At 47.7% G+C, this 17,177-nt stretch overlaps 1 protein-coding gene across 3 annotated transcripts in view; it reads left to right on the top strand.

Annotated features, from left to right (window-relative positions):
* The window catches only part of ATCAY (ATCAY kinesin light chain interacting caytaxin), a 142,701-nt gene extending 126,427 nt beyond the window's left edge, over positions 1-16,274 (top strand). For all 3 annotated transcript variants that reach the window (XM_086947099.1, XM_086947098.1, XM_086947100.1), the window contains 2 exons: positions 1,540-1,575; positions 11,870-16,274. In XM_086947099.1, the coding sequence (XP_086803225.1) occupies positions 1,540-1,575; positions 11,870-11,885 (52 nt within the window). In that variant the 3' untranslated portion in view covers positions 11,886-16,274. The remainder of the gene's footprint in view (positions 1-1,539; positions 1,576-11,869) is intronic.
* The last annotated feature ends 903 nt before the right edge of the window (positions 16,275-17,177 follow it).

Raw genomic sequence — 17,177 nt, 5'->3', positions numbered from 1 at the left:
CAATTCACCCTTTCACTAAACCACTCTAACATCCACCCATCCCTTCACTTACTCACACACCCACCATCGAAAACTGGGCAGCAGTAAATGGCCCAGCAGTATATTAGGGTGCAATTCCATTACAAAAGCCCACTCCACTTACCTGTTGGTGATCTTCCAAGGCGTCAAGAGACCAGCAAACGACTTCACTGCGTGAAATGAAGTGCTTCTTGCCAAAATAAAGAAGATCCAACGAAGCAGGTTTGAAGATAATTTGATGATTTATATAAGTATAATGAAGTCACCACTGGAGTGCGTCATTCCTCCTTGAAGTCCAAACGGAATCTTAAGTTGAGACCGTTCATACTTCAAGGAGGAGGTTGGAAGCACGAGAATGCTTTTTCAACACTTGCTTGTTTAACACCTTGGCTGTTATAGGTTTCCCCCCCCGCTGCTGGATTTGCAGATTTACCATTGTTCAAGACGAGCTCAGCTCGTCATCAGCACAGCTCAACTGTGCCTCATGACGAGCTGAGCTCGTCATGAGCATCGAAAGGGTTAAATAATAATTACACAGCAGGCACGTATAACAACTATTGCGCACATGCCAATAACAGAATAAACACACATGAGAGCTCGTGAAGATAAGGCAAGCTTAAACAATAACTATGTACAGAAAGTGTATACAATATATATTACACTGCGCTGCGGTAAAACCACGAAACAAACAGCAGGAATGAAGAAACAAGTAAGTGTATGCAGCAGTTACTTGCAAGCAAATTTCGCTGCACTTCCTGCCATCTATGCTGCTGCAGCCTCATTGGTGGAACTTCAGTGGTGATGTTCCTATGTGTTGATTGGGCTGCTGTTCCGGAGCTGGCTAAAATCCCCATTTGAAATGGGTAAAGAAATACTAGAAAGAAAACGACTTGCGACCTGGGAAACAATGGTAAGAGTTTAGGATGGCCTCGCGCCCCCCCCCCCCCTGGGATGGCGTCGCGCCCCCACCTGGGATGGCGCTGCGTCCCCCCAGGGTGACGCGCACCACAGATTGAAGAACACTGCACTTAATGACTATTCTGACTGTTTTTCTTGGGAGAATGTTCTGAGACCACTCTTTACAGTTATTTGAACGGTAGATCAAAGATTACAAACATCCAGCTTTATTTCTAATCAGTGAGGAGGTTTTTTTGCCTAAAAAAACCATGCTATTTGGTACATTACAGGAGATCATTTCAAATTATGAAACTCCTTAACTTGGGAGTGGTTCTGGATTTTCAGACACATGTTTCAAAGCCAGTCTTGGTGAACTGCTTGGTCCATTGTTCATTTGATTTCGATTCCCCTTCAGTCAAGTCTCCAATGCTCCTTTCCAGAGTATTGCATTTTTTCCCGCTTCCATGTAAATAACACCATTGTGTCCAGTTCTTCTGATACAGTCTACTAGGATTAGTCTTGAATTTTAAAGTTAGATGTGAAGCTGGACTTCTGGAGTACAATGAAAATGTATTATTGTCTGAACGTAATCAACCATCAACTAAAATGTGCTTTGTGCTACAGGTCAGAAGAAAAGATAGAGGATGGGGAGAGAGCAAGGTAAATACCCATTTTTGTTTTTCATCTAATTGCGGTTTCATTTTTTTCTTCACAAATAGCATGTTTCCCATCAATGGATGTTATTCTCGAATTCATTATGTTCCTCGAAAACCAGTACCTCTTCATGAACCTAGAGAAACAATCAGAAATCTCAAGTAGGCAAATGAAATAGTTATATTATTAAAGCATATTTGGAAGGAGGAAAAATGGGTGGTTTGAATCAGCTCATCTGGTGCAGGGTGGTTGAGGGCCAGTTCCTTTATTAGGGACCATTTTTACAGACAGTTCGGGTGAAATTAATACATTTTACATCTACACATGAATGTTTTCAGGCATGCTTGTGAGCCCACCAACGCAGGATGGAAGGTAGTTACTTATGGCATTTCATGAGCAAATCACCATGATTCCTCAATGTAGGTATTTAGAGTATGCCCACAAAGATTTGTGTTTTATAGATTTTTTTTTTTTTAAATAATTTTTATTGTAGTCATGCCTGTACAGGTCGTTACATATAGAAGTAGCATCATAAAATTTAGCAGATAAACAATATGCTTCGTCAATCAGTACACAGCCGTCTTGCCCACAACCCGGGGGTTGGGCGGCGATGTTGTCTCTGCTCTTCCATGCCTGACGTTCAATATTGAGGAGTGGTTAGTGTCCGGATTATGTGCATAACTACTTTTATAGTCCTACTGAACTACGCGCTAATCCCCAACTCCCATTCCCTGCGCAAACCCTAAAACTCCCCCCCCTGTCCCGTCCCTCACACCCCCACCCCGCCTAAGGCCACGTTGCGATCATTCCTGGATTGCTGGCGCCAGCCCCCCTGCATGCCTGCTGCTCCTAGGGCCTCAGCCTGCCTCCTCCGCCCCATCCGCCCCGGGGACCCCCTCTTCGTCATCAGCCTCGCTGTCCCTAAGTGCCTGCACCATTACTTCCCATGAGGTCGCAGTGTCAGCTGCTGTCTGGCTAGGGGTCCTGCGCGCAAGCTGGTACCTATGTGTGCTGTCAGCCGTAGCCCATTTTAGAAATTCCTGCCGCCACCTCCGCGGAGTTGGCCCCACTCTCGACTTCCAGTTTCTAGTGATCTCCCTCTTAGCCACCATCAGTCCCAGTCTTCCGGGCATCGGGGACAGGTCGCTGTCCCATCGCCGAAATACCGCCTAATTCTACCCGGGGTCATGTACGCCCTATGCAACACATAGTAGTGGATCAGCTGAAACCTAGCGTTTCTCGTGCTGTTGCGAGCCCTACGGACAAGCTGTGCCCACGTCGTGTCAGGTACGTCCCTTCCCAGGTCCGCCTCCCACTTGGCTTTTAGGGATGTGAGAGGAGGGATATTCTCTCTAATCATTCGATTATAGAGGCACGTTACCGCCTTGATCGTGCCCGCCGCCATCATGGTGTACTGGCACGCCGCTGCTGTCCCAGGTTCCTCAAGTCCCGTACCCCAGTGGGCCTGCATCGCCCTGGTTACTGCTGCATGAAGCAGAAATCCCCCTCTCGGGATGCCGAAGCGCTCTATTAACTCCTGGAACGGGAGCAGTGCGCCGTTTTCAAAGAGGTCTCCAACCACCTGTATTCCTGCTTCCTCCCACTCCTGTAGGCGCGACCAGTCGCCGCCATGTGGTAAGGCCGTTAGCATGCCCAGGGGGATCTCAGGCGCATATGGGCGCTGTATACCCGCTCTCTTTTGGGCCCGGTTCCAACATTGACGGTACGTGCGCTGCTCCAGCGACAGATCCCGACTGTCCAACCGCTGCCGGAGGACTATATATGCCAGGACGTGTCTGGGCGTCCCTCGCAAGCTGTCGTCCTCTGGGCCCCGAAACACCCTCGCTACCTCCTGCGTGAAGACTTGCAGTTGGGCCGCTAGGTAATAGAGCTCAAAGTCCGGCACCGCCAGACCCCCCTCATCTTTCGGGCGAGAAAGCGTGGCCGCGCTACTCTGCACCGTCCCGCTCCCCAAATGAACGTCGTAATTTGAGATTTAAATAGTCTAAAGAAGGAGCTAGGTAGCCAGATTGGGAGCGTCCGGAAATAATACAATAATCTCGGCAGGGCAACCATCTTCAGTAGGGAAATCCGGCCCGCTACCGATAGTGGTAGCGTGGCCCAGAAGGCCATGCAGCCCTTCAGTCCGCGTACGCATCGCCCCAGGTTGCCCTCAAGCAAGTCCTCCGGCTTATGGTAGATATGGACCCCCAGGTATTTAATACAGGTAGGGCTCCAGGCCACCTCCGACCGGTGTTGCGGCTGGGCAGCGCCCTCCAGCAGTGGGAACAAACTCGTCTTGGGCCAGTTGACCCTTAGGCCCGACATCTCTCCGAAGCTCTCCAGTAGGGCTTCCGCTCTCTGCAAGTCCTCGACACCGTCGCAGAGGAACAGTAGTAAATCATCGGCATATAGCGAGATGAAATGTTGCCCGTCTCGGGCCCGCACTCCGCGGATGTGCCGCCCCGTTCGGGCCGCAGCCGCCAGCGCAATAGAAGCGGCGAGAGGGAGCAGCCCTGTCGAGTGCCCCGCTCCACTGGGTAGCGTGGGGACACCGTCGGTCCCACCCTCACCCTTGCTATCGCCCCTGCATAAAGGACCTTCGTCCAATGAATATAACCAGCTCCCAGCCCAAAGCGCTCCATGACAGCATAGAGATAGTCCCACTCGAGGCTGTCGAAGGCCTTTTCAATGTCGACCGAGAGAACCAGTTCCGTCCTTGCCCCGCCGTCCAGCCCGTTCATGAGACGGACAAGCCTTCTGATATTTATTGTGGTGTTGCGCTTTGGTATAAAACCGTTCTGGTCGTCGTGCACAAGCCCCGTCATGTGAGGCAGGAGCCTCGCCGCTAGTATGGAGCTTAGGATCTTATAGTCCGCGGTGAGCATAGAGAGTGGTCGATAGGACGCTGGGTCACTACCCTCCCTGCCGGGCTTCAGTAGCGGGACCACTAATGCCTCCCGCATCGATTGCGGTAGTCGGCCCGTCGCCTTGGCCTCCTTATAGACGGTCAGGAGTCGCGGTGCCAGTATGTCCAGATATTTGCTATAGAATTCTATGGGGAGCCCGTCTATTCCCGGCGATTTGTTTCTTGCCATGCGCCGCACCGCCGATCGTATCTCCCCCACGTCAATGTCCGACCCTAAGTCTTTCGCCTGCTCAGCTTCCAGCCGGTGTAGGGGCAGGTCAGCCAGGAAGGGTTCTACCAGCCCCGTCCTGTCTCCCGGGGCACTCTTGTACAGGCCCTCGTAATATTTCTGGAAGCCGTCGACTATGCCCAGCTGAGTGTGTTGTATCACGCCCGCCGTATCCCTCAGTCGAAGTATGGGAGCGCATCGTCTTGTGGGGTTCGAGAGCCATGCCAGGAGGGTGCCCGCCTTATCGCCGTCAACATGGGAGCGCAGCACATATCGCTTGTAGTCAAAGGCTTGGAGCCTCTCCACTTCAACGGCTACCGCCTCCCTAGCCGAACAAAGTATCTCCTGGAGTTCTGGGTGTCCAGGCCGCCCCCTTTCCGCCTCCCTCAGCTTTGCATCCGCCTTAGCCAAGTCGCCCAGCAACACTTTCCGCACGCCTACATAATCCTTGATACAGATACCCCTCACCACTACCTTAAAGGCGTCCCATTCCGTCGCTCTAGAGGCCGCCATCCCTTCATTCTCCGTGAAATATAAGGCCACTCCTTCCGCTAGGGCCTCCCCGAAGAGGGGGTCCTCTAGGGTCTCAGGCCGCAGTTTCCAGAGCGGAACCCTGGGCTTCTCTGCTATCCACGCTAGCCGAAGCAGGAGTGGATTATGGTCCGAGATTGTCCTTGACAGGTACTCCGATCCAGTGACGCATGGCAGCACCCCCCGGGGGCAGAGTATCGTGTCCAATCGGACATGCAAATCATGCAGTCCAGAGAAAAATGAATAATCCCTGTCAGTCGGGTGTTGCCCTCTCCAGACATCTATAAGTTCCCAGCTCTCCTGCCATTCCCTCCTACCTCTAGCCAGCCTGTAAACTGGAGAGTCACGTAGAGGGGGGTGGGACCTATCCAGCAAGGGGTCTGCAATGGAATTAAAGTCGCCCCCCAGCAGGACCGGGCCCGCCAGGGAGTGGGCCAGCGTCCCTGAGAGTGTCGCGAGGAAAGCCAACTGGTCCGTGTTTGGGGCATATATACTAGCTAACACAATATCTCTACCTTCTAGCTTCCCCTCCGCCACCACATACCTCCCGTCCTGGTCTACCCATTGGCGCGTGAGTTGGAAAGGCGTGCCTGCTCTAACCCATATGAGTACTCCCCGCGCATAGGCCGAGTAGCTGGTGTGAAAAACCTGTCCCCGCCATCGCCTTTGTAGCGCCGCCCCCTCTTGTCGTGTAAGATGCGTCTCCTGCAGCATCGCGATGTGCACTCCCCTTCGCACTAAATAGGCATGTACTTTGTGTCTGCGCTGCATAGTGTGTAGGCCTCGGACATTCCAAGTAATACAGGTCAACCCATTCACATTAGCCATTGTCCCAGCAATCCGGTCAAAACACTCCCTCCAGCTCCAGCCCTTCGACGGTGGTGGTGCCCCCCCTGAACAAAACAAAACTTCTCAACAGCCCTTCCCATGGTACACCCAGGGTCTACAACTTCGATCAAAGTAAACAATCCCCAACTTTGGAGCCCCCCCCCTCCCCCATAACAGGCCCCAATATCGAGATATCAGTCCCCATCCAAACTCCCACACCTGATGACCCAGGTCTCAACTACACAGCCGTAGCTGTGGGTGCCTTAAGGGCCTACGGAGCGCGGCTTCGTCCAGAGGGGGGCTGCGCCGCCCAGCTCCTCGCCTCCTCCCCAATTCCCCATAACCACCCTGCCCTGAACCCCTCGGTGTGCCCCGACCACCGCTATGTGCATAGGCAATGGTTCCCCTCCCAGCCCTTCAAACAGTACCCACTCAGCAATGCCAGCAGTTCATATATTCAGGATCTCGTCCGCCGTCTGCGGTGTCACCAGCGGTCCCTCTGTGCGGTGAATCCCCGAAAGATCCGACTCCGAGCCAGAGGCCAATACATGAGTGTCCGAGTCCGTGGCCCCTCCAGATCCGGGGCCCTCCGCCCGTCCGAGCTTCTCCACTTCCAGCAGCGCGGCCTGCCGTTCCGCTTCAGTCTGGGAGGCCGTCGGTCCCAGCTTCCCTCGCCCTCGTTTCCATAGTCTCTTCGATTTCCGCAGCCGTTTGGGCGAGCGTTCCCGCTCCTTCTCCCGCTCTTCTCTTGCCTTGGCGCCGTCAGTCCCGGCCTTGTATGTCTCCCACCAGTCCCAGGCTTCCGCTGACGTTGCAAAGAAGATCGCCTTGTCGTCCACTACCACTCTTAGCCTGGCTGGGAAAAGCAAGGAGTAGGCTATTCCTTCATTTCGTAGCTCCTTCTTGATTGTGAGGAAGGAGGCCCGTTGCTTCTGCGTCTCGAAGGTGAAGTCCGGGAAAAGTGTGACTCTGCTGTTCGCTATCTGGTAAGGGCCATCCTCTCGAGCTTTCCGCAGGAGCAGATCTCTGTCCTTGTGGTGTAGTAACTTGGCTATGATCGGTCTGGGTGGGAGCCCGGGCTTGGGAGGTCCTGAGGGGACTCTATGAGCACGCTCCAGGGTGAAGAATGGCGAAAGCCCTTCCGGCGCCACCACTGTTTTCAGCCATTCCTCCATGTAGGCAATCATGTCCCCCGTCCCCTCCGTCTCCGGCACGCCTACGAGCCGCACATTACTGCGTCGGCTTCTATTTTCTGCGTCCTCCGCTCGCCGTTCCAGGGTGCGTATGCGGTCCAGGGCCTCCGTTAGCTTACTCTCCATCTCCTTGTGAGCCGGCGCCAGGTCATTGAGCACCGCTTCAGCATCCTTGACCCTGTCCTTTAGCTTGTCGTAGTCCGCCCGGAGCAAGCCCAGCCCCGACGCCACCTGCGCTATATCGTTATGCAGCGCGTCTCTAGTGGCCGTTATGGCGTCCAATATCCTATCCTGCAATCGCTGCAGGTCTGTCTGCTCAGCGGGGCCCCCTTCTGCTACATCTGACGTCGCCGCCTCCTCCACCTTGGCTCTTGGCTTCCCCATAGTAGCCGGCCTCGACTTATTCGGCTGCCTTCTGTCTCCGGGCCTCCGCTACGTGGCTAGCTCCTGCGCGCTATGGGGCCCTGCTGTTCAAACACTGCGCCCCAGAGGTAGCGTCCGCCGTGGTGTTCAATCCCCGGGTACTGTGGAGGATTGTTCTCTCTCCCCCTGATCGGCGTGGTAGGTTGGTCGCGCCACCGGGAGTCTGGCGCCGCCAAAGACCCTTCACTGGCCCATGGGCTCCTCCGTTATGCCCCCTTATGCTTCGCGGGCCTCCGTTGCGGGGGCGAGGGGGGGGGCCCAAGCTGCCCAGCGCCGTGCACCGTCCCCCGTGAACCCCCTCTCCGGGCGGCCCCCGCTCACCTGCTGGCTCGTGTGGCGCTCAGGGCTGGGTCGAAGTTCCGGGTCTCACCCTCTCGGCAAAGGAGTCTGTCCGTAAGCTTCGCCCGCAGCGGCGCACCCGGGTGGCCTTCACCGCTCGCTCCCGCGACCGCTGCTCACCGCAGCCGCGGTCCAAGGATCGTCCCTCGCTGTGTGGGGTCCGTCGCTGGCGGCAACCGCGCCTCCCCTGTGCGCGCCGGCAGTGTGTTCTGCAGCACAGCCCACCTTCCTTCAGGGCTCCGCCGCGGCAGCCATCTTGCGCGGCGCCGTCCTTCCCTCCGCTCCAGCGGCCGCAACGATCGGCTGCCGTTCTCGGCGCTGTGATGCCGCCGGCCGCCCAAACCTCGTCCAGCTGGTCACCGCCGGTCACTCTATCGGCGCCGGGGCACACACGGGCTCTCCGGCCCTTCTTTCAGGATTCTCGTGGGGAAGAGGCACGGAGCTCCGAGCTCACGCCGCCATCTCCCTCGGCGCTCAAGCCACGCCCCAGATTTGTGTTTTATAGATGTCATATATGTTGAAATATTGATCTGGCTTGCCTGTGAGTTTTTTAAGCTCTTAGTATTTGCTCTGCATGGGCCAAAAGAAAATATTAAAGCCCATGAAACATCACTTAAGGTAGCAATCCTGGCAAATAGAATAACATACCTGTTGGCTGGAATTCCCTTTAAAAAAAGACTCCTCTAGATGCCTATCATGCACAGACTTTTAGTGCTTTGACATGTCCGGGAGGATTTATTTAAGCATCATTCAAGGTATATCAAAGAAAACTTCAAGAACACCCCACAAAGATACTACTGTCATTAAGAAATCCTGTCCAGTTTTTCGATCTACGAGAATATAAGATGATGACCAAAGTATTGCCCTTGCTATAAAAATACAATTAGAAGAAGAATAGGTCTTCCAGGTTTGGGTATGGCCTTGAAAAAACTGTTGAGGTTACTCAGTATACCTGATGTTACTTTCTAAAGAAAGATTGCCAAACTCCATGGTAAGAAATTAGATTATTGTTTGGAGTGGGGCGACTACCTACCTCAAGGAATAATCACAATCATTGCCAGGGTGAACCATCAAAGTCAGTAATTTAATCTGCGATCAACCCCATGGTTGCTGTGGCACAAAGTACACAGGCTTAACTTAAGGTGGTGTATGAAGTACTTATACAGTACCAAAACACTATAAAGCGGAAATGAAAAACAATATTTAAAAAATTAGAAAAATAGAATAACATTTAATTAAAAAAATGACACCAGAATGCCAAAAATCCTATACGGAGAACCAGAGATTTATATTTTTTAAGTTTTAAGTGGAATCATAAAGTGCCCATGAAAACAAGTGGTTGCGGTAGTTTTGGACCTTGGTGCAATTTTACGCTCACTGCTATGGGGCATGGGTCAAATACACCAACCAGATTCGTCCTGGTCAAAGAGTTTACACCCCAACCGTATTCTTTAAGTCCCAATACACCACAGAAGTACACTTCTACAAACCCTGAGGACCTCAGAGAGGCACTTAGTAACTCTCAGGGTGCTAGGCAGAGGCCACACTGAAGGGTCCAAGTGTCAATAGTAAGCTGGGGAGTTGCAGGAAAAGGCCCCTTTTAGTTTTGGTTTGTCCCTGTAGCTTTAACAGGAGGTCAGCCTTATGACCACTTCTTTTCCTCAGTACAGGAGGGAGCAAGTCTAGGCCTCCAGTGCTCCTCTCAGGTCACAAACAGCAGGCTTAGTTCTCTTCTGATCTTCCTCAGGCCCAGGAGTGTTTAGAACGGGATGTCTGGAGATGCCACATTTATGCCTGGCACAAGTTATTGGGTGAAAATGACTCCTGCACACACCCTTACCATGGGTAAACGTTCCCTGGGCTAACTTAACCCACTTTGGGCATTTTCAAGACGGTGGACGTTTGCAACCATACTAAACTCTCAGGGCTGAGGATGTGAGTGGGGAATAGTCTATGGTAGTCCTTGTGTCCTTTCACATCTACACAAAAATATAGTTTGGGGCAGTAACAGACCTCAAATAACCCCAGACACAGAATTGTGGTAGGACAAAGCAGGGTTTTTAGAAATCAGACAGTGGATACACAAAAATTGTCTTGCATACTCTTCTCATCCTTAGTGTTATATGTAAACCCCCAGCAGATCTATCTAGCAGGATTTGACATTCCGGCAGGATTTAACACTGTGCTTTCAAAAAGAAGCCCACTGTGATTGGATCCTGCTTAGCTGGGATGACCAAGGGAGAGCCCTGCCAGGTGTCAGAAAGCATTTGCCTGTGAAAGAGGAGGCTTCTTTGAAGTGCACTCCAAGTGATATATGTAAAACTCCAGCAGTCCTGTCAAGCAGGATTTGACACTAATGTCAAAAAGGAAGCTCATGGCCCCATGATCCTGCATATTCTGTCAGGTTCAGAGGCTCATTCAGGTCAGCCTATTTGCTCCCGGGAGGCATTTCACACCCATTCCAACTGATTCAAATGCTAATTACTGGCTGTCAGAAGTTGGAGAACAAATGCAGATGGGCCTTTTGAGGCTTAAGGGGCGAAAAGTTAACTTTCTAAAAGTACATTTTCCATAGTATTTATTAAAAAAATCAGACTTCACCATTGAATTGGATTTTTAATAGTCATTAAAATAAGTGCATTATTTATCTAGCTGTTTCCCACCTGAATATAGCATTATTAAATGCAATACTGTAACTCCATGTTTTATTATGGAAGAGCCAGCCTTTCTACATTAAAAATAATGTTTGTGCTTTTTCACTGTAAGGACATGCTTACATTTCTACATGTCCTACTTTTAAATACCATATACCCTGCCTTATGGGCAATAAGGCCGACATGGGGGTGACTTATAAATATTTAAAAGGAAGGCTTTGACATGCCACAGGGGGTTATTTTAACAGATCGAATTGCCTGTTTAAAACTAGAACATCCATTCTGAAAATAGTAGGCCTGCAGTCATGGTTGCATTTTCACTGTACTGGGTGGCACAATTGGTGATGCAGTCCACTAGTGACAATTAACTTACAGGACGCAGATACCTTTTGTTTCATATACTGGGAACTTATAGGTAAGTTAAATATGCCAATTATGAGTAAACCCTTTTCACCATGTTGAAAGGAGGAGCACAGGCGCCTTACCACGGATTACCACGAGTTAGCCATGCCGAGTTCTACAGCCAACAAAAATATAGGGTGCTGCAAAAGAAGAAACATCCGGGGGGAACCTGCTGAAAGGGCACATTTCCTACATCCATCTTTAGACCTTTGCATAATTCTCAATTGGTGTAACCAGTTACCATACCTGTCAGTTGTTGGGACTTCCTCTCCATGCTCTAATGCTTGTACACTAATGCTGCTTTCTATAGTACAAAGTCCCACTCTCACACGTAATCAAATAATTGTTCCCTTACATGCTTCAGATGGCAGTGTGCGTTTTATAGTTTTTTTATATGCATTATTAAACCCATAAATTGATACACACAATGGGATGGTGGTGAGTGTGAGGTTTTTTTCCCCTCAATTTTAAACAATTGCCAGATTACTAATTGCTCAAATGTGTGAGGTGTAAAACTTCTGGCTTCTCAGTTTTAGAGGGAGGCAATACATATAATGAAAACTGCCCCAAATGATTTTGATTCATAATATAGGACTCAGTGTATACATTATTTTCTAATGATTGAGAAGACTTTGAGGAAAAGCCTACTTATTACAGAATGTCAGTGGGTAGAATCTGCACCTCCAAGACTGTCAATAAATATAAGTGTACATTTGTTAACATATGGATTGTCTGAACTATTTTAATGTCCACTGGGATAACACACAATTTAACTAAGATTTTTTCTCTTCAGTGTTAGCACGTCATGAGGAATCATCGTGCCGAATGAATGATAATCAGAAGCGATGAAAGTGACCCCCCAAAAAAATCACAAACTAGTGGAATGCCCAACTAACCTGGAACAACACTTTCTGGCTAAGCAACTGCCAGATCTTTACCTGGAAACATGGTTACCTTTCAAACATTCCCTGTTGTGAGAAGCGTTATAGGAGACAAGCTGTTAGAAGAGAGGACTCAATCCCCCACTGTTAAATAACTTGAAGATGCAGCTGCAGAAGAGAAATGTCCTTCCCCATTGCAGGAACCACTTCTAGGTATACTTCCAGAGGGGTAAAGTCTTCAATTTTTTATGAGGACCATTACTGGATTTACCGACACAAGAGAACATTTTCCAGTCTACTACAAGACCTACTGCTGTAGAAAATCCATATCCAACTAAATGAAGTACTCCTGATAACAGACCCACGAGAGGAGTGCAACCCTCTATATGAACTGCTTCTGAAAACATAACCCCAGAAGAGTCCACTACCATCCTAGAAGTGACTTCCAAAGATACTACCAAGAAGAGATAAGTTCACTCCCACTGTAAGATCTACTCCTATTCACACTTTCTGAAGCAAAAGGTCAACCTTCTCTATAAGACCCATTCTTGAAGACCTCCTGTAGGAAAGTCCAACATATTCTTTCAACAATTCCTGAAGATGTCCCCTGAAGAGGGAAGTTCAGTATTACTATGTGAAAGGCTCCTGCATGCGCCTGCGAGAATGAGAAGAAAAACTATATCTCCTTCCTTGCCTACTTGGTTCTGTAGAGACACTCTTCAAGTTTACTGTCCTGCTGTAGGAAATGTGCTTTGGTTGTCCTTTACACAAGTCATGTTCCCCCCAAAAAGAACTACTCCTGGATCAACAGTTGAACCATAATGTCTCCTACCTAGCACGGAACAACTCCTGGAATAGCATTTGTGTAGGGAAAACTCCTCCCCTGGAAGTATTACTCATGTAAAGACAATTTCACTAGCTTCTGTCTCCCATTTTAACTACTGCATCTGGGGTGAAATTTAAGTAGTGTCTCTCTTTAACTGTTGAAACCGCTCCTGGAGTGCACACACCCACATAGCAGGCTTTCCCCGATACATAAGAACATGTCATGCCTTCCCAACGAGTCTAGCGTCAGAATGATACTCTCCCCTAGGAAAGATTACCTTTAGATACACCATGTGGAAAGAGTAACAGTGATACATTTATTGAATCAAATAGACATTATTTGGACAATCTTTTTTTTCCAAGTGTCTAAATTCACAATTGAAAAACATAGATTTGGGAATGAAGAACTGAGTGGTTAAAGGTGATGGAGCCAGTTCTTTAGTGATTAAGCCACAATCAGTTGCAAGAGGAACAGTGATCGGCCAGAAGGCCCCTTTTCCTCCTTCAGAGAGACTGAAGTCGCTACGACAGGCCTTGGGAAGCAAATCATATCAACTTAAAATGTTCTAACATTTGTTATCATACCATTTGGTGACATGTAGATGCATTTGCTCTGGTTATACTGCATACCAATTCAGTTTTACAGTCTATGAAAACACAACATTGAGTTTGCGTAGCTTTTGCACTGAAGGATGCTGAAACAAAATCAAACATTAGATAAGAAATGTACTCATGCCCGTCAACACAATTTCATGTATTTGAAAGATCAATTGTCCTAATAACTCTCCTTCCAGAAATAATTTGATTTAAAGAGACACTTTCAAGGATAAGAACCTAAGTTTGCCTTTTGGATAGGCTCACGGCATTTAACTTGCTCAGAATGGAAGAAACCCTGTACACCGAAATACCGGTTAATTTAATTTTAGTGGGTTCGAGTTGCCCTTACTCCCACAACTACTCCAAGGAGGAGTACTTAAAAACATCTAATGGTGGAGCACCTTTATTCTTCAACAGTGACTTGCTCCAAGAAGGTGGAACTTCTTGTGATGGGATATCAGTGGGAGAATACATTGGATAAACACATACCAGGCTGCTATCAGGAACCCACACCTGAGTTAAGAATAAAGAGCCAGGTGGTCATGAGATATATACTGACCTGATGGCTCCAAATGTTCTTGTGTTTTCTTCAGTTTTGACAGCACATTCATATAGAATTGCCTCTAGTACCCACTTGTAAGCTCCCTACAGATGAGACACAGCAGAGAGTCCTTCTCCCTCAGCGGGTTGTACTCCTATGCAGAATTAAGGGTGCTGTGGGGTTCCTGCATTGTTTCTTCCTTCTCATAGTGGATTTCTCTCTCTCTGGATTGCTCTATGTTACTGCTGGAATTCCCTACATACGCCCTTCGCTGAAATAGCTTACTTACCTGTAGGGTAATTGGCAGCCTCATCTCTTTAATAACTTGCACATGAACCTCAAACTAATTTAACCTCTTGACTATCCATGTGTCTGAATACCGCTCTGCGAGATACTTTGTTGGTGTTTTCACAAACACTGGAGGGGCATTTCCTTAACATCCTTAGTTTGCGCCCATGACATATATGGGTCATAAGTGCGTACTGGGTTTTCTTTTTTATGACGTACATATAGCCCGTCAACAGGACACAGAAAGTGATAAGCATTAAAACAGACCATTTTGGATGATTTTCAGCTTAAAATCATCCATAATCAGAGGGAAACAAAATTATAAACCTCCACATTTACTGAGAAAGTATTGACATAATGCAATGTACACTGTTGATATCAAAAGAAAACAGCCAGCGAGCTTCTAATCTTCAGTTTGCTCGGAAAATGCAGCTGTGATGCGTTCACTCACTTTTTCTGCAGGATTAGCCCAGATGTTCATGCCCATATTGAACATTAAAACACGTATGTCGCTCTAACATGCACAGAGCCCCCCATCCCATAGTCCACATATAACAAGCCATGCCAATGTCACATACAGATCATCTATCTACTTTGCCAAGTACCCTGTTATAAGATGGTGTAGGTGAGACAAATGCTGTAATTTGATGGTAGGGAACGGTGAGAACATTTCCCTTTAACTGCACTCAATTCAAAGGAAGGCACGAAGAGTAGCTATGCAGATATGTCGACTTTAAAAAAAGGCGTGAGTAATGGCACACATAAAAATACTAAAATCAACAAGACGCACTGCTGCCATGTTATTTGTCAAAACACCTTCAGCTACTGTTTCCAAGGCACACTACTAATCGCAGTTCGGAACAGTGAAGAATTCATTGGCAGAAAACATTAGGGGAGCAAGGGCAAGGTAGGCGTGGAAGGCAAAACGGTACCAGAGCCATTGAGTATCTTCTCATTAAGAATCTACAATCAACCATGATGTGCTATACTGCTGCACCATGAGGGTGTGAATATGCAGGTCATGTGTGATAGAGCCCTGCAAGAGTTTCATTTATAATGGTATGAATAGCACATTCCGATAGACTCCAATATGTCTATTTTCCGACATGACTCATACATCCTATATGTTTTTTAGGGGAGTTTACAGTTGCAGTATATACACACTAGTATACTAAAGGCACTTTTAAGCAAATCCCAAAAATATCCATATGGTCATGCTGATTAGTGTAAAGAGCCAAACGTTTCTTAGTGCAGTGTGGTGAACAAAATTACAACACACACAGAAAATGAAGAAGCTTGCCGCTGAGAAGCTTCCTGGTGCATCCTGTTGCATTTACAGTCATTTTACCTCAAAAAGGTCCTAGACAGCAAAGAAAAAGGGCTTCTTCTAAGAGGGCCTGAGTTGAACCAACTAGATTAGCCAACTCATTGTGTTGGTCTATCTGCCTCACAATCATCTCACTTGAAAAGTAAGGCTATGTGTTAGTCAAGAGGTCTGGAAGTCATTTAGGAGCCCACTATGCACTGGTTCGAGGAGTCACCACGCTTCCTCACTATAGCCGTCTATATGCACAGATTGCCTGAACGTTAAACCTTTGCTGATATAACTACGGCATTAGGTTTACCTACATGGACAAGATATTTTCTTGCTTCTTTTTCCAGAAGGAGCAACAATCCTTAAACTTGACACACCTGTGACATCATCAGCTGTGCCAGAGATATGCACAACTTTAGCAATTGTTGGTGTTTTGCAACTGCTTTTAAAAATGTAAATATAAATGTGCTGAAAAATGTTAATGAACGGCCCTTTACAACAGGTCAACAAGTTCTTTTGTGAAATTGTCGGTAAAGCAAGGGCATGGGTCCACACATAACGCACCTTACCATGTGTCCCAATTTGCAATCTAGTACCTAAACAGTCTGCACAATTGAAAAGTATGTGATTTGCAATTTTTCTAAAGTGTTTGATTTTAATGGTTGATGCTAGAAGATTATTAGGTGTTTCCTGCTTTGTATAATGCTTTAAACCGAACAGACATGTTATTAAAAGGTTGTTCGACCCTGAACCATTGTACGTCACATGTTTTACTTTCCAGTGACTCCCATGACGCAGTCAAATACGTTTTCAGAGTTTGTTGGTTCTAACTGCATTAGACCATATAGCCACCTCAATAATTATTTTTCATTGGTCTGCATAGTGGCAACACATCAGCTTTTGACAACTTAACAGCGTCCTGGAGGAGCAATAGAAGTGACAAAAGAGGTAAAAAATTAGAGTTAGAGATTCTGGGGTTCAAAAAAGAGAAATAAAAATAAGACAAGTTATCAAAAAGAGATTAGCTATGGAAGGGGTTGGTATGATGTTTATTTTATAAAAATCACCATGATTTTTATAAAATAAACATCATACCAACCCCTTCCATAGCTAGTCTCTTTTTGATAACTTGACATATAAACTGGGGATCTGGACTAGCTTTCTGGTCCTCTCTCTCCCTCTTGATACATGCAAATAAAAATAAGAGGCATGAAGTGTTATGAAGAAAGGGAATAGAATATAGTTAGTTGTGATCGTTACTGTTACTTGAAATGTGTATAATTTACTCCTGCCATTGTACAACCTCGTAGTGCTCACCCTAGTAGTGGTTTCGTTGCAGGTTCCCATGCCTGTGTAAGGGCTGCTTGAAATAGTATACTTTGATACTGCACTCAGGAGTGCTAATTGGGAAAGATGTGTAAGGAAAGAGTAGTACAATGAAACATACTTTCATCCGAAGCATTGATACCGACCTCTGCATTGTTCTAATGGACACATTTCAATTCCTAAAGTCAGTTTTTTTAACGCAATCTTAAAAAGCATGTCATTAATTGAGAGTGGCACTGCATTGGACAGGTTGGGACCGAAGATTTATGCTATAGACTCCTCTGTGGCTGGGCCACTGGATGGCCAGAGTGGTGAGTCTCGAAGAATT

Source organism: Lissotriton vulgaris, chromosome 12 (genome assembly GCF_964263255.1).
Source record: "Lissotriton vulgaris chromosome 12, aLisVul1.2, whole genome shotgun sequence".
In the NCBI taxonomy this organism is placed as follows: Eukaryota; Metazoa; Chordata; class Amphibia; order Caudata; family Salamandridae; genus Lissotriton; species Lissotriton vulgaris.
The sequence above is the reverse complement of the archived record's forward strand: the minus strand, read 5'-3'. Positions and strand labels throughout refer to the sequence as shown.